Source organism: Eulemur rufifrons, chromosome 16 (genome assembly GCF_041146395.1).
Source record: "Eulemur rufifrons isolate Redbay chromosome 16, OSU_ERuf_1, whole genome shotgun sequence".
NCBI classification, from domain to species: domain Eukaryota; kingdom Metazoa; phylum Chordata; class Mammalia; order Primates; family Lemuridae; genus Eulemur; species Eulemur rufifrons.
In genome coordinates, this window is record NC_090998.1 from 90,289,202 (window position 1) to 90,312,370 (window position 23,169).

The following is a 23,169-nucleotide window of genomic DNA, read 5'->3' on the forward strand; positions in this document are numbered from 1 at the left end:
CAGCTTGATACTGAAAACCCTCTTTATCTGGACCCTGCTCATCCCTTCAGCCTCAATTTCCTGTCTCTTCTACCCCATAACCCAGTGCTCCAGCCATTTACAACTTCTCCCTGGTCTTTTATTTATTTATTTTTTTTGTTAGCTTCCTCCTCCCTCTTCTCCCTGGTCTTGCACATGCTAGGTCATATCTCTGAGCCTACTCTAAACATAGAAAAATTAGCCAGGCATCATGGCATGCACCTGTAGTCCCAGCTACTTGGGAGGCTGAGGCAGGAGGATCACTTGAGCCCAGAAGCTCAAGTCTGCATTGAGCTATGATAGTGCCACTGCACTCCAGTCCCATCTGGTGACAGAGTGAGACCCTGTCTCTTAAAACAACAACAAAAAAACAAAACAAATGAGAGCTATGAAAGTACTTTTGTCAATGAAGACCTGAACACTTCTTGGTGACAGTTTTAGTGCTCTTTGGTGCCGCTTGTGGATTTTACATTGTGTTCTTTCATTATATTAATATTTCTGTGCTGTTTACAGAGATGCCTTTCCATAATCCATAACTACCCTCCCGGTGCACTGTCCTTGTGCCTGGTGCCCTGTGGTGCCGGAGGGTTCAGAGAGGAATTAGGCTCCTTCCCTGCGGCGCTCAGGCCAGTTCTTCTGGTCCTGCCAGTAGTGTGACTGGGATACTTTCTGCTGCTTGTTTCTCCAGCTTCTCCTCTCTAGAGATGAGACCCTGCAGGTGGCCAGTGCCCACTGTATAACCGCGGTGCTGGTCCACTCCCCAGTGAAGCATGCCCTGGCCTTCATCCATGCTGATATCCCAGGTAGGGAAGCCCTTCTAACTTTTTCCTCTGAGGGCCCCAGAATTCTAAGTAGGGACCTGGGGGTCACAGCAGTGGCAGTAGCCCTGTCAGAGGATCTTTGATAATGTATACTAGAGGGATGGGGTGGTAACAGGTTTGGTTGTACATGACAGACTCTAGGAAGTGGGCCTGGTAACATCTGAATCCTTTTGCTACAGATTTCTTGTATGACCTTGAACAATTTGTTACTGATTTTTGTCATTTATTTGACCATGTAGGAATAAAAACCTAGTATAGTGTGGTGGAATGACCTGTGGACCAGGTGGGCAAAGGGAACTAATGTTCCTCAAGGGCCTATTCTGAGCTGGGCAATACGCCCTGAGGTACATTGCAAATGTTACTACATTTAGGTCCTCACCTTTGCTATTTTATGAATAAGAAAATTGAGGCTCAGAGAAGAGAAATAACTAGTTCAAACTGACAAGCCTAGTCACTGGCAGAGATGGGATGTAAAATCTAGTCTTGCTGGACATGGGCCTCAAATCCCAGCACTTTGGGAGGCTGAGGCAGGAGGATCGCTTGAGCCTGGGGGTTGGAGGCTGCAGTGAGCTATGATTATGCCACTGCCCTCCAGTCCTAGCTTGGGCAACAGAGTGAGACCCTGTCTCTTAAGAAAAAGTCTCTGGCTCTAAAAACTCTTTTTTCTGCATCATGCTGCTGCCTATCCTGAGAATTAGGAGACCTAAATTCCAGTCCCACATTTGCCACTATCAGTGCCTCTTCTCTAGGCCTCAGTTTTCCCATCTGTTAAAAAGGAGAGATTAGACCATAATCTTGAGGGAACTTTCCAGGTTTATCTGTGATTTAATGATCATGTCTTGTGGAGAGGGTGTGTGAACAGATGAAGTAACAGGAGTAAGATGCTGCGTAAATCCAAGGCCCTGGCATTGGTTAAGGGATCATGATCACGTGGCTGTCATTTATTGTTTTCTCATCCTGTCCCCTGCCAGAGTTCCTCTTTGAGCATCTTTCCTCTTCCAGTGAAGTGCTCATCTGGTCCAGCTACAACTGCTTGATACTCCTGGCAGAAGAGCCACTATTTTTTTCCAAGTGCCACACAGTATACGGTTGGTAGTGGGGGTCCTATACTAGCTCTGGGTTGAGTGGATAGCAGTTTGAAGTTGGGTAGAGGCAGCAGTGGGGGGCTACCTCCCCCTCAGAGGGGAGTGCTGGAGTCTGTGCATTTCCATCAGCATAGTCACTACCCGATTCCTTGTGCAAGCATTGATATCCAAATCGTTCTGCTGTTCCCTGATTAGCAGAAGTATGTATGTTTAGACTCTTCAGCAAGGAAGGACACTCCAGTTAGCCACTAAACGAACTCCTGTTGCATGTTAACAACAACTGTAAACAATGTTACTCAGCCTTGGATTTAGTCCTTTCCTATGCCCCAGAGATCTGCCCATCTAGGTAGTCCCTAAGTTTTGCTGACTTATCCTTTCAAAGTTTTTTGAAACTGTCCCTTCCTTGTCTGGGATTTTTCATATCACATCTGGATTTTTAGAGTAGGCAAATTCAATCATTCACTTTATATTCTGTGCTCTTAGTCTATGTAAGGCACTTGGCTGGGACCTGGAGATTTAGAGATAGCAAGTAACGTAGTCCTTGCCCTCAGGAAAAGCAGAGACATAAACAGGCAATTTCAATATGAGTTGATTGGAGCTCTGCTAGGGAAGCACAGGAGCTGCGTAATCTCAGGGAAGGTTCACAGCTCTGCCTGAGTGGATCAGGGAAGGCTTCCTAGAGGAGTGCAGTTTCGACCTGATTCTTCAAGGAGTAATAGGAATGTGCCAAGTGGAGTTGTGGCTTGGTCTATAGGCATTCACTGAATACCCTAAGTGCCAAGGCCTGTCCAATGGCATGAGCTGGGTGTTGGGGAAACAGAGATGAATCAGATAAGGGCCTGCCCCCAAAGATCTCACAGTCCAGTCCCATTAGCTCAACCTTGTCAGGGTCCCCCCACAAGGGGCTGCCACCAATATGTGCTATCGGGAGCCTGTCACCTTTCCTGGTGGGCAGTGAAGGAACTACAGAGTACTGATGCCTCACCTCTGTCATGTCATCCTGAGGTAGGGATCGAGGCAGTGGTGAGGAGCCTACAGGGGAGCCTGAAGATGAACAACACGGAGCTGCACAAGCAGGGCCTGCTGCTCTTTGCTGAGATCCTGACTCGGTGAGCAAAGTGGTGGAACATCAGGCCTGTAGGGGCCAGGACGGAGAAGGAAAAGTGAGCTCTTATTCCTGGTAGGATCAGTGATAAGAGTTCACTCACTCATTTCTTATCTACCATTTCTCAGGCAGCCGGAGGAGATCAAGCTCTTCACGAGCTCAGCCATGTGCAGAGATGCTGGCCGTGCCCTCCAAGAAGCAGTTAGCAGCCCTGTGCTGGAGGTGGCCGCTGAGGCAGTGAGGGCCACTTCTGCTTTTCTGAGGTGAGAGATCGAGGCAGGCTGAACTTTCCAACCCTGCATGTACCTGAGGGCCTGCTGAGGCCAGGGAAGCTGATAATTTTAAGTATTTCTAGAATACTTACAATACCTAATGCAGTTATCCGCAGTATCCATGGTTTCACATCCTTGGATTCAACCAACCATGGAAGTATTTTTAAAAAATGGATGGTTACATCTGTACTGAACATGTACAGACTTTTTTTTCTAGTCATTATTCTCCAAATAATACAGTATAACAACTATTCATGTAGCATTTACACTGTATTAGACATTATAAGTAACCAACAGATGATTTAAAGTATACTGCAGGATGTGCATAGGTTATATGCAAATACCAGGCCATTTTATATCAGGGACCTCCATTGAGGTCCTGGAACCAGTCCTTCAGGATCCCAATGGATGACTATACAAAGTAAATGGTATGTAAATAGTGGTTATACTGTATTTTAAAAATTTGTATTATTTTTTATTGTTGTATTATCATTTTTTAAAAAAATATTTTTGATCCGTGATTGGTTGAATCCACAGATGTCGAACCCAGAGGTACAGAGGTCTGACTGTACTTCCAAAGTGTTAGGTTATCATATTTTCTGTATTTTCTTTGTTGGTTTGGATTTATATCTTGGAAAAAAAATCCCTTTACTTTCATTTTGGTAAAGAGTAGTAGAGGTCACTGAATCTGTTCACTCCATCTGTTGACCAGCCTGGGCAATAACGAGACCCTGTTTCTGCAACAACAAAAAAAGATTTAATTAGCTAACATGTTTTGTCTTCCCTATATCTCCTTGGTGTTTTTGGTATTTAATATTTTATGATTTTGAACCTTTAAATAATATACCTAAAACTGGTATTGATATTCCCTCAACTCAAGCAGTATCTCCTGACTTCCTGCTTGGTTAGCAGCATCCCAACTCTTCATTTCCCGTCTCTTCCCTACTCTCTACTTCTCAAGGTTAGTCAGCTGTACCTTTAATTTTACATTGTAAAAGTTGTTAATATTTATAGTCTCTTCTGGAACCATATTTAAGTCTTTGTGATTTGACTCTAGGTTGGTTATTAAAATTGAAACAAAAAATAGCATTTTACATTACAATGACTTCAGTCTGTCTCCCTTCCCCCTTTGTCCTTCCCTGGATTTGATTCTCTAAATATGGAGCATGAATCCCAGTTTGGATGAGATGAGTAACCAGCAGGGTCACAAAGGCAGAGAGTAAGAGCTGTGTTCATCAGAGGCACCCATGCAGAGCTGGAAGTCTCCCAGGAGGCCGGTGCTATGGGGGACCAGTAGCACCTTTCAGGCAAGAGGTGATATTTGAGTTGTGCTACGAGGGATGAGAGAGATTTAGATTTGTGAGAGGACCAGGGTTAGCAAAAACATGTGGGTGAGAAAATGTAAGGATTGCTGAGGGTACAGTAGTCAGTTTGCTAGCAGGTTATGTGAAGCGGGTGATGCTCAAAGAAGCAGGAATGCCGGTTGGGTTAGAATTGTGGAGAGAGATAAGTAGGGGGTAGGTTATTAATCCTTGGATGATTTTTGGTTTTGACTTTAACTTACCAGAACCTTTACTGAAGTGGAGTGGCTCAGAGAGTCTCTGGGAAGCACAACTAGAGGAACAATGAGGAGTAAGAGCTGCTGAAAAGAATTTAAAGATGGTGAAACCATGAGGATCATTAAACTTAGAGCTTCCAGAAATGAAGAAAAAAATGGAAAATTAAGCCTTAACTATATATAAGTGACTAAGAACCTATTAGAAGGCCCAACAGATGATACTCGGTGTTCAAAAAGACCCAGGGATGAGTGTTAACAAGTTTTTTTCTTAGCTACTGTGCTGGGTTGAATAGTGTCCATCAACATTCATGTCTACCCAGAACTTGTGAATGAGCCTTATTTGGAAATAGGGCCTTTGTAGACATAATTGGGTTAAGGTAAGGTCATATGGCATGAGCTCTAAATCCAATGACTGGTCTCTATAAGGAGAGGGGGATTTGGACATACAGTGACACAGACACACACAGAAGGAAGATCGCCATGTGAAGACAGAAATTAGAGTGGTGCAGCTACAAGCCAAGGAATGTCAAGGATTGCTGGCAACCACCAGAAGCTAAGAAGAGGCAAGGAAGGATTCTTTCCAAGGCCCTTTTAGAGAAAGCATGGCCCAGCTGACACACTTTCATTTCATATTTCTAGCCTCCAGAACTGTGAGAGGATAAACTTCTGTTATTTTAAGCCAACCAGTTTGTGGTAATTTATTATAGCAGCCCTAGGAAGTCAACATCCTGTCAAATATTCATTCATTCATTTCATTTAACACCCAAGCTGGAGTGCAGTGGTACGATCATAGCTCACTGTAGCCTTGAACTCCTGGGCTGAAGCGATCCTCCCACGGAGCTAGGACTACAGGCATGTGCCACCATGCCTGGCTAATTTTTCTTTTTTATTTTTTTTTAAAGATGGGGTCTCACTATATTTCCCAGGCTGGTCTCAAACTCCTGGCCTCAAGTGATCATCCTGCCTTGGCCTCCTGACACACTGGGATTACAGGTGTGAGCCACCACACCTGGCCCCTTTAACATCTTTTTGTATTTAGCATCAATTTACAATGCATCTATTTCTGCTTAGATAAAGTGAAAAGAGTACCTCTTCTGAGTCTACAGAATATGAGGGTTCAGCTGGACCCTAAATATCACCTGTCCACATTTGCCCCACACTCATGATGACTGAATCTCCAAAAGTAGTTTTCCAATCTCTGCTTATAATCTCCCAGAATGGGGAACTCACTTCTCCCTAGATAGTCACCTCTACCTTTATAGAGTTTTGACTCTTAGAAGGTTCTTCCATGTGCTGAAATAAAATCTGGGTCCTGATAACATTTACCTATTGATCCTGGTTTTCCTCATTGAGGTAAAGTTTGATCTCTTCCTCAGGAGAGCTTGTCACTTATTTGAGAACAGTGACCATTACATCTCTCGATGCACCTTGAGTTCTCGGTTCTAGGTAGTGCTTCCTTCACCAAGGGGCCCTTCTCAGTGAGAAAACTTCGTGTCCTTAATAATAATAATGATAGTCATAGCTGGCATTTGCTATGTATTAAGCATCATGCTAAGTGCTTGGCATATATTATCCTTTTTGATCCACAGAATAATTCTATGAGGAGGGTACTATTAACCCTCATTTAATAGATGAGGAAACTGATGGTGAGGAATGTGCACAAAGTTGTGCAACTAGGTAAGTGTTGGAGTAAGGATTTTTATCAGATCAAACCCTGTGTTCTGATCCAACCACACTGCCTTCCATTGCCTGAGAGCCTGGGGGTATCTTGGGAGTACCCTTGCCTCACCCTGAGCCTTCTCTTGTCTCTCTGGATGCAGGAAGGACCATCAGAGCACTCCACCCGTGCAGTACAGGGAACTGCGGGCCTTGCTTGAAGCCATGCTGAGCCGGTGTGCAGAGTTTTCCCAGATCCTGCTAAACAGGAGGCCCTTGGTCAGTGCACTGCAGCCTGCTTCTTCCCGACAGCATGCTATAATAAATTTTTAGAAGGATAATTAGTACATTGCCTTTCCACTGCATGCCATTTTATTGCTTTTTCTCATGCAGACGCACCTACAATGAGATGTCATTTTTTTCCCTAACTGCAGAATCATGAGGTTTAAGGATTACTGTCCCCATTTTTACAGATGAGGAAACTGAAGCCACAGGGTGAAATAATTTTCCTCTAAGATCCAAAACTTGCAAGCACCTAAGCCTGGATAGTAAATCCCAGGGTGTTTGTAACCAAGCCTATTACACATTTCACCCCTTTATAGCATCTACGCAGGTATGGTAAACGTTCTCACAAAATTATTTAAGCCTAGATTCACTAGAATCTTAGAAAGAATCTGACCAATGTGCAATGTGTTGTAATTGTTGGCTTTTAATGGTCTATGGACTTAAGATAGCAGGAAAGATACTGTCAGTATGAATGTTGATTATGTTTTTTCAGGATTAACCTTGGAAATTAAGCTCTTCACACCTAATGGGGTAGGGATTTTCTTTTGGAGCAACTAATATGGACATTACAGTCAATGAGGCTAATGACAGCTTTCTGCATATAATAGACCAAGAACCAGTCCCGTGGTTCACAGGGAGACTGGTGGTTAAGGTTTCCCCCTCTACCATTTTTTAAAGGACCTATTAGATTTTCAAGGATATATAACCAAGATCCCTGGAAAGTTAGGTATATGAGAATTTCAGACTGTAGTGTGAAAGGAAGAGGTCTGTGGTCATCCAAGCATTGATGGAGACACAGAGTATGTACTTGATCAATAGGTTCCTCTCTGTCCTTCTCACTGCAGGGCCATGCCTCCAGTAGAGATTCAGAGAAGGCCATTCTTCGAAGGGGAAAGTTTCTCCTGAGCACTCTGGAGGGATTTAGAAATGCCTGCAGGTGAGGGGCCTTCTGTCATCTGAGGTAATAGCATTGAAGGTAGGGGTGGAAGGGATTCAGGCAAAGGATGAAATTCTAGAAGCAACACTTGATTTCTGATGCTGTGCTGCATAGCTAAGAGGATTTTGGCTGGGGCAGAGTTTGGGGGAGTGTAGGAGGTTTGAGGACAGTAGCTAGGGGGAGGACATTTCTAAAGAATCCCTCCTCATGAAGTTTTGCTACTGTGCCATGAGGTTGTGTCTCATTTACCTTTGTCTCTGCTACCCGACTAGCCTAGCACTAGCCTAGTCACTGAGTGCTTATTAACTTAATTCCATTTACATTAACAAATGTTTGTTGTATCTACTGTGTGCCAGGCCTGATGCTAGACTGTGGGGTTAGAAAGAGAATTCAGAGTGGTGGCTGCCCACAAGGAGCTCACAGTCTCTTGGGGAGGCAGTTTTGTGTATATATATGTGGAATTTTTTAGGTTGTCAAGAATCCAAGGAAGGTATTCTAGGTAGAGAGAGCAACATGTGTAAAGGCAAAGAGTCAGGAAATAGCAAATAGCATGCTCTGGTCAGGGAAGTACACACAATGGGGTAGAAGAGTCACGTATGATGAGGGAGGGGGTGGGGAGAAGGAAGGTGGAGACTTAGCCAAGGACCGAGTCCTCTCCTTATTGATGGCTCTTGAATTTTATCCAGATAAGAGATACATACCCTGGATCCTGAGCCCAGGCACCCGCTAGGAGGGTGCTTCTAAACTTTATGTTGCTTTGCTTAGGTGTTAGTGGACATACTCACACATTGATTTCATAGGTTGGCTGTGGAATTCCAGAGTGAGCCTTCGGCCCAGGAGAATCCATTCACAGCTCCCAGTGCTGAGAAGGAAGACACTTTGGAGGCCTTCTCAGAATTTCTTCTCAGTGCCTGTGACTCCTTGTGTATCCCCATGGTGATGGTGGGTTCTCCTGAGCCACATACAGCATGAGGCTCGGGGAGGAGAAGACTGTGAGGGTGAGCCCAGCTAAGGGGCTCAAGGCAGTGACCACCTAATTGAACCTTCTCAGGGCCTCAGTGATGTTATTGTTGTAGCACCTTTCCTTTGGTTTTAAAAATAAAGTGTAGTGTTTTATTATAAAACTAATAAATAGCTCTCAAGAAAAATTGGAAAGCAGTGATAAATAATAAATGGGTAATGTTTATGGAGTAGTAAATGCCTTATATTCATTACCTAATTTAGTCCTCCAAATGACCCTGGGAGATGGATGCCATAACTTTCCCCAATTTACGGATGAGGTTGTCACACTCCTACAGTTATAAAGCAAGTGCATGATGGTGCCGAGATTGAACCTGTGACTTCAGTTTCCCTAGCTTTTCTTGTGTCTTTCTGTTTAGTAATGAGCATCAAGAATGTATGTTATCCAAGCGTTAATAAGGAACACATATGTGTGTTCTGTAAAATGCTAGATGACACTCTGAAGAGAGACTTGGTCCTGAAGAGCTTCATTTTTAAATTTTTTTGAGATAGGGTCTTGCTCTGTCACCCAGGCTGGAGTGCAGTGGTGTGATCATAGCTCACTACATCCTCAAACTCCTGGGTTCAAGTGATCCTCCCTCTTCATCCTCCAGTGTAGCTAGGACTACAGGTGTGTGCCACCACACCTGGCTAATTTTTTAAATTTTTTGTAGAGATGGGGTCTTGCTATGTTGACCATACTAGGAGGAGCTTCATTTTGAGCTGAATTGGTATTGAGATGGTAGGAAGAACAGGGCCCAGTGCTGTTCACTCTTCGGGTGACCTTGGGTGAGTCTTCTCCTGCTTGAGGACTAGTCATCCTGTGAGCCTGTGAGGAGTCCCTGTTAGTTGGGAAAGGGCACCTCCTAACCACCCATTGGGAACCGTAGGTGGCAGCAGGGAGGTGCCCCCTGGCTCTGCCAGAGAGAGCCTCTTTTCCTTGAAGAAGCCATTGAACTGGAGTCTGCAGGTGGGAAGTGGTCAGGAGTCCTGCACTGTGGCCCTGACCCAGATGCACTAACAGTAAGACTTGGGTGACTTGTGTTGGTTTCCCCACCTCCTCTGCCTTCCTCCTAGGTTTATAAAGTGTTAGAGATAGATCTAGAAGCAGATTATAGAATTATTGTATTATTCCTTCTTTCTACTTTTCCGTATTTTACACATTTTCTTTAATCAGCAAATATTACTTTTATAATTTAATAAAAACATACTTGCTTTAAAAACCAAAGGAAAATTGTCTGCAAGAACAATGCCTCTGAGGCCCCAGTTGTTTATGGCCAGGGAGTTGAGACCCAGAGAAGGGAAGAGGTGACTGCCCAAGGGTACATTGTGGGGGCTGTGTGCAGAGCTTGAACTAGAGCCCAGTTTCTTTATTCTTAATTCAGATATGTCTGCTACATCAGGCTGCCTCACGTCTCTGTTCAAGAATTACATGAAGGCTGATCTAAGTGCAGTGGTGTTTACAACTAATTGGTCACAACTAGTTACAGATTTCTCTGTTGCTTCTCCACTCCCACTGCTTCATTTGACTAGCCTTAAAAAAATAATAATAATAAATGTGAAGGCAGTTTGTAAACTATATTATTATTACTCTTATTACTGTAGTAATAGAAACAAAAGTGTCACTCTACATTATGGTTTAGAAAGTACTTTTTACACATCAGACTACATTTGTTTCTGGAAGGTAGATCTTGTTATTCCCGTTTTACTCTTGGGAACAGGGGCCCAGAGAGGGAAAGTACCTGGTACAGTCTATTAAGTAGCAGATCCAAGCCTTAGACAGGTTTGTGATTTCAGGTTCCGTATCTTTTCTTACACCTTTCAAATGAAAGGGGTTAGTCTACTGTTGCTAGATTTGATGCCAGTTTTTGCTGATTCTTTTTATTCTTCAGAGGCTCAGTCCTGTGTTCTCCCTTCTGGTTCTTTGCAGAGGCACTTGGAACAGGCCACCCACCCAGCTTTGATGGAAGTTTTCCTCTCAATTCTGCACAGCCTCTTTGTCATCGTTCCTCACATGAAGGAGAAGTTCTCCAAGAAGCTCGGTAGGCAGTAGGCAAGTGTGGAAGTTAGGAGGGAAGCAGGCACCATAGGCAGCTGCTCAGAGTACTCAAAGAGAGCATAAGCGTGGGGGGACATTTATGTGTTCGTTCGGAACCTATATCCATTCTCTGCCCCATGTTGAGTGGAAGGAAATAATGATGCAGCAATCAAAAATCATTAAAGGCAGTTCTCAAGTTTGTGGATACTTCGCTGTCCAGGAGAAGTCCAGGAGGCCCTAGTTTAGCACCTACAGCACACTCCCTTCCCCATTCCTCTCATACTACAAGTTCCTCAGACCTCACAAGATGTTTATCATCTCTGACTCCTGAGCTCTGACTAAGTGCCAAAGTCCCCCCAGTCACTGTAATAACTGAAAAACGTCCCCACATACTTCAAGTGCCTTCTAGTAGCACTCAGTGTGAAAGCTACTATCTAACTGTACACTGAAGTTGCTTCCTAAAATTGAGTCCAAGTAGCTTTTGATTCCTTCAGCCTTCTCCAGGCCTCTTGGATCTTTTTATTTCCTTTTCTTACCTAGTCATTTTTACTCTCTCTTCTCCAGTTTTTACCCTAAACATACCTTGATCTGCAGAATAAGCCCAGGAGTTCAGGGTCAGAGTCTCCTTTATCTTCCAGTGGTGAGAATGGGAAGGGCAATAGCCAAAAACTGAAGAGGGAGGAAAGAGAACAGTAGTAATAATCAATAACTAGTTATTAATAACTATAATATTAACACCTGGTCATTAATATCCATTAATGTTAATAACAAATTATTAATAATAACTAATATTTATCAAAGCTTACTCTGTGTGGGACTCTACTTTAAGTGCTTTACATGTATTGATTCATTTAGTCCACAGTAAAACCCTGGGAATTGTGTATTATGATTATCCTCATTCTACTGATGAACAAACTGAATCGTCTCAGAGGGGTTAAGTAACTTGCCCAAGGTCACACTGTAAGTGGTATGCCCAGAATTCAAACCCAGGGTATCTAACTCCAGAGCCTGCTTTCTTAATCTCTATGCTTGCCTCTTATAATTATCATTTAATATCTTTTCTCTTATTCTTGTCACATAGCATGCAGTGGAAAGTGTTGTTAGACAAGTCTACCGTGGAGAGGTAGCCAGGACTGAGTCATGCAGGGCCTTGTCTGCCATGTGAGGGGGCTTTATCCTAGGAGCTTTGTTAAGTCTTAAAGAAGAGGAGTGACATGCTCAGATTTCTGTTTAGAAATATCTTTCTTGGAGTAGCATGGTCCATGAGTTAGAGGGAGGCAGATTGGAGGCAAATAGTTCAGGCTCATGCATTAACTCAAGTTGGTGGTGGGAATGAAGGTAGTGTTGGGGGGATGGAACAGTTGCATGTAGGGCATGAGGGAGAGGGCACAGTTTAGGGTGATGCCTTGGCTTCTGGCTGCCGTCTACATGGGTGGTGTTGTTTTCAATCACTGGGAGAGGATCTGATTTGGGGAAGCAGCAGAGGATGTGGTCAATTTGGGTTGGGTGAATGTGAGATGTCCCAGTGAAAATGTTAGGTGGGTAATTGACTGTGTCTGAAGGCAGGGGAGAGATGTGATCTTTAGATAAAGGTATAGAAGTCTTTAGTATCCAGCCTTTCCTTTATTCAACAAATATTTATTGGGCACCTACTACATGCAAAACATCATCCTAGGTCTGAGGATATAGCAGTGAAAAAGAAAGACCGCTCTCCTTGTGGGGCTGATCCTCTAGTAGGGAGCAGGCGAGATTCCTCAAGGGTGTGTGTATAAAATGAGATGATGAAAGGGGCCAAGAGAAAACCAAGAGCAACATTGAATGGTCAGGAGGAGGAGGAAGGTAGGAAGGAAACTGGTAGATTATGACATTAGGGAAGCCAACTGAAGAGACTTTTGCGGATTAGGGAGTAGCCAGGAGTGTCAAGTGCATCCCAGACATCAAGAGAAAGATCGAAAAATGTCCATTGGAAAGCTGGATGCAGTGGTGTGTGCTTGTAGTCCCAGCTACTTGGAAGGCTGAGGTGGGAGGATCGCTTGAGCCCAGGAGTTCAAGACCAGCCTGGGAAGCATAGTGAGACCTTGTCTCAAAAAAAAAAAAAAAGGAAAAGAAGAGAAGAGAAAAGAAAACCGGCTACCTTGGCCAGAGCAGATTCTTTCTTTCTTCCTTTCTTTTTTTATTTTGGTGATCGGAGGATCAAGTGATCCTGGGCTCAAATGATCCTCCTGCTCAACCTCCCAAACTGGGCTTACGAGCGCATGAGCCACAGCGCCAGCTCCAGAACAGTTTCAGTGAAGTGGTTGAGTTGGAAGCCAGACCACAGTGGGTTAAAGAATGAGTGCAAGGTGAGGCATTAGAGACCGGTGTTAGAGATAACTCTTTTGATAAGCTTGGTGGGAGGGGAAGGTAAGAAATGCTGGTATGACTGGAGAGGAACATGGAGTTAGGAAGTTATCTCTTAAGACTGGAAACACTTATCTAACTAGCTGCTGATAGGAAGGAGCAGTAGAGACACTGTTGTTCTTAGCACATGCGAGTTGGAATCCTTGCCCCCTCCCTTACTTGTTTATGGACATTGGGCAAATTAATTTTCTTATTTCCAACATCCTCAGCTAGAGCATGGTGATAATAATGAGAATTAAACAAGAAAGGTATATATATTTCCTGAATGACTGTACCCCTCAGCTATTGTGACGACTGACATGTATTAAGTATTTATTACCTTCCTTCCAGTATTCTTCCTGCCTGCCATACTTCAGGATCCAGTCTTGGGGTACTGATGGGATGCAAATGTAGATCTCTTGGGGGCAGTGATGGAATAGGGGATGTGGAAGAAGGCTCTGGGATCTACAGGGAGATCTGTGCAGCATGAAGCCAGGTGGAACAGGGTCAGAGGCCCAACCTGCAAGAGGGAAGAGGGAAGCAGCCACTGCCAACTAGTAGGGGGCAGAGACCTGGACTAGGTCTCAGAAGGCAAGCTGGGCACCCTCTCTCTGAGGGAGTCATGGGTTAAATTGTTGTCCCAGAGAGTTGCTGTGAAACCTTGAGGGATTAATTCCCTGCCAGATGCTTTAGCCTCAGCATAAAATACAGATTATCACCAAACCTGGAGCTGGTAAAGTAGGGGCTCCTGATGTCTTCCTTGTCTAGGAGTTTGCTTTTACAGGACAGGCAGAACAGATGTTAGCGCTGCAGAGAGCCTTACTACAGAGACTGGGAGGAGCCAGGCAGTGCAGGGGCCTCGGCAGGGTCACCAGTAACACAGCTAATGCTGGTATGGGACCCCCGATCTGCAAACTGATCTCTTCGCACAGCAATTTAGAGATAGAGATAAAGCAGTGATGACTCCTATTCTTCCTGAACCTGAAACTGGATTATTTTCTACAAAACTGGGAGAAGGGATAGAAAGAGCAAATGTGTCCTTCCTAGTTCCTTGTGAAATATAGCAAATTAGAGTGGAAGATAATTCAGAAAGGAAGAAAATGAATATTTATTCAGTGCTTACTCTGAGCCAAGTCCTTGTTAAATGTTCTACATACATTTATCTTACTTAGCTTTACAACAACCTGTGAGGTATACATATCGAAACCAGTTTCAGAGTTGGGCATGGTGGTATGCGTCTGTAGTCCCAGCTACTCAGGAGGCTGAGGCAGGAGGATTGCTTGAGCCCAGGAGTTCAAGGCCAACATAGTGAGACCCTGTCTCTTAAAAAAAAAAATCAAAACTGAGTCTCAGAGAAATTCAATAACTTTTCCAGAGTCACACTACTAGATAGTGGTGGAGCACATTTTGAACCAGGTCTCTATAACTCTGAAACCAGTGCTCTTTGACGCCACCCAGACTTGGGAATCTCTGTAACAAGTCTGGTTTAAACTCTTCTTTGCTTTATTCCCATTTCTCTTAAGCTGCCTCCTCCTTCATACAACTGACCCTGGAGCTGAAGGCCAGGTTCTGCAGTGGCCTGAGGTATGTATGGTGTCAGGCAAGACTGAACAGGCAAAGGGCCAGTTTTGAATGGACAAGTGGGAATTTTTGGCTGGTGTGTTTTGGCCCCTAGGACCATGGTGGGGTTGACATCATATTAACATTGCTCAGCAACTGGTGATTTGAGCTGGATTTACTTCTGTGGGGCGTGTTTAAACTGGTATGGTAAGGCTTTCATTCCAGGTGATACTTGGATGGGCACCTGTCACAGGAAAATTGGAAGGACCCTCAGAGATCATTTGTCTAACTCCTCATTTAAATGGGGAAACTGAGGCCCTCAGAGGGGAAGGGATGCAAAGTCCATCAAGTTCTGGTTGCTGCCAGACCAGCAATTCTTGAGGAGGAACTCTCTTGTTCAAAGTAGAGATGTCACTGCCTCAGTTTCTGTCTCATTAAGTTTCCAAAGCATACTTTGCACCTTCTCACTTTTGATTTGTCACCTGTCTCTGTATGTACTAGGAAGGTCCATTTGTTACTGCCCACAGCCTACAAGGTGACTACAGTGCAGTATCTAGCTCTCCTTTTATATCTCTGAATAGAACATCCAACATTCAAGAGAATACAGGGAGCCATCTGGATTCAAAGTCAAAGTTTTGAAAGTTTGTAGTACTCCTTCCAAAGGAGTAGCACGAAAACTTCTGCCATGGTAGCCTAAGACCATTTTGTTTTCTGTCTTGCGCTGAACAGCTCCTTCTCTTTTTAGTACTTCCCTGGCCTTTTCCTGGCCCAGGGGTATGTTTTTGTTTGTATATTTTGTTAAATTGGAGTATAGTGGCCCTGCTGGATTTATTTTATCAGTAAATTTTTACTAAATGCCTAGATGGGCCAGGTGCCTAAGTTACAGCTGAGGGCAGCAGGTTCCATATTTACTTTTCATATGTACCTTAGGACTTCCTCTACCATGGCATAGCTAGAATTTCACTGGGCTCTGGCACAGAGCAGTGGCCAGTCCACGCATGGCAGGGATAATGCTATTTGAGCCAAAGTAGCAATGTCATCTCTTTTGTTCTCTCTTCTCCCTCTAAGTCACGCAGCCCTAAACCAGGTGTGTTCCAGTTTCCTCTTCTACATATGCCTCAACCTCCTCTCGGTTCCAGGGAAGACAGGACCACCCTCCCAAGAAGGTAAGATGCTACAGTTTGGCCACTCATGAGGTCCATGTTGGTTTTTAGAGTCTGGATGCCTTACCGATTTGCTAGATAGTGAGTCAGTATGGTAATAAGATTTCTTTGCTGTAGGCTGCCCAGAGGCACCATGGATTGATAGAATTATAGGCTGATTCCTAGGGAGATGAAATAATAGAATCCAAAAATGGTGGAATGCAAGGTGCCTGGCACCATAGACTAAGAGTTGAGAAGGTTCCTACAGCTTATCAAGTCCAGTCTCTCCTTTTCTCCCTCTCATCTCCTCTGCTGCACCCTGCACCAGGCTGATTACTCTCTGCTTGCTCAGCTCTAGAATGCAGTGTTCACCATAGCTTAAATAGCCTGTTCTATTTCTTTGTTCATTCATTCATTCAAGAAATAGTTCTTTTTCTCTTCTTTTCTTTCTTTCTTTTTTTTTTTTTTTTTTGAGATAGGATCTCACTCTCTCACCTTGGCCTGAGTGCAGTGGTATCATCATAGCTCACAGCAACCTCAAACTGCTGAGCTTAAGTGATCTTCCTGCCTCAGCCTCCCGAGTAGCTGGGACTACAGATGTGTGCCACCACGCACAGCTAGTTTCTCTATTTTTGTAGAAATGGAGTTTCACTATGTTACTCAGGCTGGCCCCGAACTCCTGACCTTAAGCAATCTTCCTGGCTTGGCCTCTCAGAGTACTAGGATTACAGGCTTGAGCCACTGCACCTGGCCAAGAAATATTTTTTGAGCACCTACTGTGTGCCAGACTCTATTCCAGGTGCTGGTAAAAGAGCCAGGGATACAAAGCCCTACTCTAATGGAGTGAGAAAGGCAGGCAATAAACAAATGGTAACAATGTCAAGGATGGACAGGTGCTATGGAAAAATAAAAGTAGCCAAAGGCATAGAGCGTGATGGAGGGAGGAGGTACAAGTTAGACAGGGTAGTCAGGGCAGGTGCTGTGAGGAGGTGGCATGGGAGCAGAGGCCTGAGTGAAGTAAGGAGGCCGTACAGAATCTAGGCAGGAGGAACAGCAGCTGTGGGGCTGAGAGCTAACAGTTTTTCCTTTCCTTGAATATTCACTGACCTTCTGCTGCATGCCAGGAGAGGCCTAGGTATTGCTGTGGATACAACGATTACAATATGTTCTCTGCCCTAAGGAGTTCCTCCATCCCAGACCTTTCTCTTGGCGTAACATGAAACAATTTAATCATTGTTTCATTCATTCATTCAAAAAATATACCTTCTTTGTGGGTAAAACTTGGTGATAGTTGTCTTTCTTCTTTTTGTAATTATGAAAACCCTGTGTCATCTCCCCCACTCCCCAACTTTCTCTCTTTTTTCTTTCTCAGATACTGTGCTGACAGAGACAGAAGCCCAAGTGAGCATTTCCATTGCTTTTTATGTGGCTTGGCTCCTGGTTCTCTCATTACACTGGCCACTCCTCTCTGTGTGGTGTCCAGCAACCTGCTTGCTTCGGCATGGTCTGGCCTGCAGAGTCACTCCCTCCTCTATGCTATGCCGAGAGAGTAGCACGGTGACTTCTGCCATGGTAGCCTAAGACTATATTGGCGGCCACATCACAACCATCTCTTGTGCTCACACATGCCAGCTCCACTGCTGCTGGTGCCTCCCACACTTGTCAGAACAAGAGGAGCCCCACACATCTTCCCGTTTAGAGTCTGAGATTTTGTCAACTCTCAGAAGCACAGCACCCCTCACTTACATCCAAACTGCTTCTTTCTTTTATCTATCAGGAGAAAGGGCAGGGAGATGCATGAGGCTGGAGGATATTTGTTTCATTATTAGCATATCGATCATAGTGTGCTTTGATAGAAAAAGCACTGAATTTGGAATTAGGAGAGCTGGCCTCCCTCTGCTGCCAATTGCTATGGGACATTTCCCATCCTTACTTGGCTGGGAGCAGATGACTTACTTCCACTTGCCCAAGACTTGGCCCTGGGTCCACTGCTTCAGCAGGATGGACCCTTTCAGTTGACCTTCAACTTGGGTCCCTGCTTTCAGTCTCTTAACCTCTAAACAATCTCTACTCACTGCTGGAAGGATTATCTGAAAACCATGTCTTAACGTCTTGACTCTCCTGGCCTTCAGCCATGGTCCCCACACATCAGTCTGTGGAGCAATGTCAGGCAATGATGGAGTTTTCTCTGGTCTGTGGTAAAATGTGGAACACAGGAATAGCATAGTGAATTTTCCATAAGGTTGACTTTATTCAAATTTTAAGCTCTGAGATCCTTTTCTTTCCTACTCTTTTGGTATTAAAATACCCCTTCTTTTATGAAACAGAGATTTTGTAAGAAATCTAGGAATCTCTGCCCTCAGGATAAAATCTAAATTCTTTAAATGGCATTCAAGGTCTTTCACAGTCTAGCTGTAAATTACATCACACATTTCCACAGCTTCTGACACCCTACATCTATTTACTGACCATCCAGTTGTGCTGAATGGAGACATGGAACGTCCTCTCATGCCTCTGGGCCTCTGAAGACCTTGTTTCCTGTCCCTTGGATTCTCTTCCCTCCCTTCTCTGCCTGTTTTCTGCTTACCCTCCACAGTTCTTTCCTCTTTGAGCTTGCCCTCCCTGCCCTAGGCAGCCTGAGGCACTCCTTCCTCTTCATGACACTGACCACATGTCCTGCAATTATCTGTCTCTTCCCACCAGCTGCCAGTTCCTGGAGGCAGGGCCTGGATCTCACAGCCTGTCCTAAGAGTAGCCACTCAGTGAACATATATCAAATGAATGAATGAACAAATGGATATAGCGTTTTTTGAGATGTATCTGCATCATTCCACATGTTAACTTTAGTCTCTCCTAGTAGGCTGAACGCTGTATAAGAAAGTGGAGCCTTTGATGTCTTTCTTTTTTTTTTGAGACAGAGTCTCACTCTGTTGCCTGGTCTAGAGTGCCATGGCATCAGCCTAGCTCACAGCAACCTCAAACTCCTGGCCTCAAGCGATCCTCCTGCCTCAGCCTCTTGAGTAGCTGGGACTCTAGTCGTGGGCCACCATGCCTGGCTAATTTTTCTATTTTTAGTAGAGATGGGTTCTTGCTCTTGCTGAGGCTGGTCTCGAACTACTGAGCTCAAGTGATCCTCCCACCTTGGCCTCCCAAAGTGCTAGGATTTACAGGCATGAGCCACTGCGCCTGGCCTTTGATTTCCTTCTATACTGCATGTACCCTCGCTGCCCTATGCAGTACTCTGCATGTAGTAGGTACTCATGTGTTTATTACCTGCCCCCTGTGTCCTCTGTGTGGCTTTCCCCTACTTGTTCCCTCCCCAGAACTCTCTGAAGTGTCTGAGCTCCTGCAGCATGGCCTGCCCCAGATAAGCAGCAGGAGCCCTGAATGCCTTGCCTTCCTGTCTGATCGCCAGTATGTGGAGGGAGCTGCTCGCCAGAGACAGTGCTGCATCCTGCTTCTCTTCTACCTGGCCTACATCCATGAGGACAGGTCAGTGCTTAGAGCTGGAGGCTGGTGGTAGGTCCTGGGACCCTCATATGCAGCCCAGTTCAGAGGACTCACAGAGGCATCCTCTCCAAGCCTGGTGCTGGGCATGGGGACACAGGGATAAGTGAAAAATAGGTAGTATTCCTGAGAGGCTCATATCTTGGAAGGAGAATAAAACAGGTAGGCAGACACGGTGCTGAGAGACAGAGACCTGGGATACTAATGAGTGTTCTTTGGTATCCTTGAGGGTATTTTTTGTGCACAGAAAAGAAAGTTCAGTGGCTTATTTTGGTTTTAAATATAATTTATTAAAATGTTAAAATCAAAGAACTTTCTTAAGCTTTTAAAAATAATTAATTGAGGTGAAATTTGCATAACACAAAATTAACCGTCTTAAGGTGAAACAATTCAGTGGCATTCAGTACATTCACAGTGTTGTGCAATTACCACCTTCATCTAGTTCCAAATCATTTCCATCACTCCGAGGTAAAACCCCTTACTCATTAAGCAGTCACTCCCATTCCTCCTCTCCCCCACCCTCCAGCACCTGGCAACCAACAATCTGTGTGTTGTCTCTATGGATTTGTCTATTCTGAACATTTCATATAGATGGAATCATGCATTATGTGACCTTCTATATCTGGCTTCTTCCACTTAGTATAATGTTTTATAATGTTATATGTATAATATATCACATACTATTTATGCAAGGTATCACTCATCCAGTTAGCATATGTTTGCAGCATGCTTCATTCTTTTTATGGCTGAATAATATATCATATGTATATGCCATAATTTGTTTAATTCATTCATCTATTGATGGACATTTGGGCTCTTTCCATCTTTTTGCTATTGTGAATAGAGCTGCTAGGAATATATGTGCACGTGTATTTGTTTGAGTACTGTTTTCAATTCTTTTTGGGTATATACCTGGTAGTAGACTTGAGGGGTCATATGGTAATTATTTCACTTTTTGAAGAACTTCCCAACAGTTTTCCAAAGTGGCTTCACCATTTTACTATCCCGCCAGCAATGTTTGAGGTTTCTCCGCACTCTTGCTAACACTTATTGCCGGTCTTTTTTATTACAGCCATCATAGTGGGTATGAAGTGGCTTCTGCATTGTGGTGAAATGTCTATTCAGATTTTTTGACTGTTTTTTTTTACTGAGTTGTCTTATTATTGTTGAATTGTAAGAGTTCTTTGTATGTTCTGAATACAAGTCCCTTATCAGATTATGATTTGCAAATATTTTCTCCCATTCTGGTGTGGTTTTGTTTGTTTGTTTTTTGAGACAGGACCTTGCTCTGTCACCCAGGCTGGAGTGCAGTGGCCTGATCATAGTTTACTGTAACCTTGAACTCCTGGGCTCAAGCTATCCTCCTGCCTCAGCCTCCCGAGTAGCTGGGACTACAGGCACGCACCACCATGCCCAGCTACATTCGTTGTCTTTTCACTTTCTTTGTGATGTCCTTTGAAGCACAAAAGTTTTTAATTTTGATGAACTCCAATTTATCTATTTTTTATTTTGTCATTTGTGCTTTTGGTGTTGTATCTAAGAAAACTATTTTCTAACCATGAATATTTACTCCTGCATTTTCATTTACAGCTCTTTTCTTTTATAATATTGGCTCTTACATTTAGGTTTATGATTGATTTTAAGTTCATTTTTGTGTATGGTGCAAGATAGGGGTCTAACTTCATCCTTTTGCATGTGGCTATACAGTTGTTCCAGCATCATTTATTGAAAAGATGATTCTTTCCCCCATTGAATTGTCTTGGCACACTTGTTGAAAATCACTTGACTAATGCGATGTTTTTAAAAGATGTTTTCTTATTTAACAAATAGTAATTATTGTAAAAATTAAGTGAAATGGTTGCGTATAAAGTTAAAATAAAAATACACCTCCCAGAGTTAACTTGTCCTATGTGAACTTATCTGTGCACAAACAAACAGATATATACTTCTTGTTTTTAATATAAACAATGGGATATTGAACATCCAGTTTTCCCAGCACCATTTATTTTATTCTTTTAACTTTTTAAAAATTGATACATAATATTTTACATACTTATGAGGAACATGTGATATTTTCTTACATGCATAGAATGTGTAATGATCAAGTCAGGGTATCCATCATTTTTTGAGTATTTATTATTTCTATGAGTTGGGAGCAGTTCAAATCCTCTGTGCTAGTTACTTTGAAATATACAGTACATCATAGTTAAGTATAGTTGCTTTACTCATTGCCAAACAATAGAGCTTATACCTGTTATCTAACTGTTTTGACTTAACAATTTATTTTGGATAGCCTTCTGTGTTGGTATATATATTAATAGATTTGCCTTATTCTTTTGGTAGCTGCATAGTATTTATAGTATGACTATTATCTGTTTTATTTTTATATTAAATGTTTAAAATGTTATTTAAATATTTTATTTAAAATGTTTATTTAACCATTTTATTTTGGAGTAATTTTAGAGTTACAGAAAAGTTGCAAAGGGAGTTCTTTTATACCCCTTACCCATTTTCCCCCGATACTATTATAACCATGGCACACTTATCAAAAAATAAGAAACTAACATTAGTACATTATTGGTAACTAAACTTCATACAGATTTTACCAGTTTTTCCTCTACTGTTCCTTTTCTATTCAAGGACACAATCTAGGATACCATATTGCATTTAGTATTATCCATTGTGAAATGTTTAATTTTTTTCCATACTTACTCTAATAGGCAAGAAATACCCATAGTAGAAAATTCAAAAGGTATAAAAGGGTATACAGTAAAAAATCAGTCTCCTTCCCTCCCTGTCTTCCTTGCATGTATAAGCATTGACTACCCACCCAACACAGAAAGTAGCCCATTGAACATGCCACTGTTTAATAATAAATATAAGAAGAGAGGGGTGGACAAGCTGTGCCAGAAGTAGCACCCTTTTCTTTAACAGTGTTGGTCCAACAGACAGATACCTCACCTCTCAAGCGTGAATGAGGAGTCTTTGGCTCCTAACAGTGCCTTGCACAAGGCATAGAACCATATGATGTATATATGTGATAATGCTTTGTAAGTATATATAGCACACTATTTGTGCAAGGTGTCTTTAGGCTGTGGGCATGCTAGGGCAGTGGCCAGGCAGGACAGAAGAGCCTGTTGGCCTGTCAACTCTACCTTTCTGACTCAGGCTATCCTTGGTTGACAGGTTTGTCTCAGAGGCAGAGTTATCTGTGGCAGTGCAAAGCTTCCTCCTGTCTCTGCAGGACCAGGGTGAGCGCCCCCCGGTGGTGGTCTTCAGAGCCTCCATCTATCTTCTTGCAATCTGCCAGGACAAAGATAGTGCACTAGATGAGGTATGGACCACAATGCCTGGGGCTCCTCCTCCTGCACCTTTTTACATTAATGTTCTTTGGGAGACCATGATGATATATGTATAGACAAGGGGCGGGGGGTGGAAGAGAGAGACAGAGTGGGTGATAGGGGAGCAGAGAAGAGTAGAGTGCTGGCACAAACAGAGCCTCTATGGTTTAGCTAATTCTCTACAGTCCTAGGAGATGGAGATTATTTTTATTATTATTATGTTTTAATTGATTTGTTTTTCTGCTTGGCATGGTCAGGGAAAGATTATTATCTCTTATAATAAGAGAAAGAGAGCAAAAGAGAGAGAGGGAGTGAGTGGCCACAGCACACGAATGAAGGAGTAGAAATGCTGGGCCCTGAGAAAAAGCTGCTTGGAGTTTTAAAGGGTAAAAATGGCTCCCCCACCGCCCCCCACCTCCCGCCCCCCGCCTCTGCTTTAGCAGACAGATAACAGAAGCAGCAGTGA

General features: G+C 43.4%; 1 protein-coding gene across 1 annotated transcript in view; it reads left to right on the forward strand.

The window, feature by feature from the left end:
• The window catches only part of MEI1 (meiotic double-stranded break formation protein 1), a 62,631-nt gene that overhangs the window by 14,996 nt on the left and 24,466 nt on the right, over positions 1 to 23,169 (forward strand). The window contains exons 8-19 of the mRNA XM_069490622.1: positions 707 to 821; positions 1,811 to 1,927; positions 2,934 to 3,033; positions 3,158 to 3,292; positions 6,680 to 6,794; positions 7,646 to 7,737; positions 8,538 to 8,679; positions 10,667 to 10,778; positions 14,677 to 14,737; positions 15,782 to 15,879; positions 19,179 to 19,347; positions 22,549 to 22,696. Coding sequence (XP_069346723.1) covers positions 707 to 821; positions 1,811 to 1,927; positions 2,934 to 3,033; positions 3,158 to 3,292; positions 6,680 to 6,794; positions 7,646 to 7,737; positions 8,538 to 8,679; positions 10,667 to 10,778; positions 14,677 to 14,737; positions 15,782 to 15,879; positions 19,179 to 19,347; positions 22,549 to 22,696 — 1,404 coding nt within the window. The remainder of the gene's footprint in view (positions 1 to 706; positions 822 to 1,810; positions 1,928 to 2,933; positions 3,034 to 3,157; positions 3,293 to 6,679; positions 6,795 to 7,645; positions 7,738 to 8,537; positions 8,680 to 10,666; positions 10,779 to 14,676; positions 14,738 to 15,781; positions 15,880 to 19,178; positions 19,348 to 22,548; positions 22,697 to 23,169) is intronic.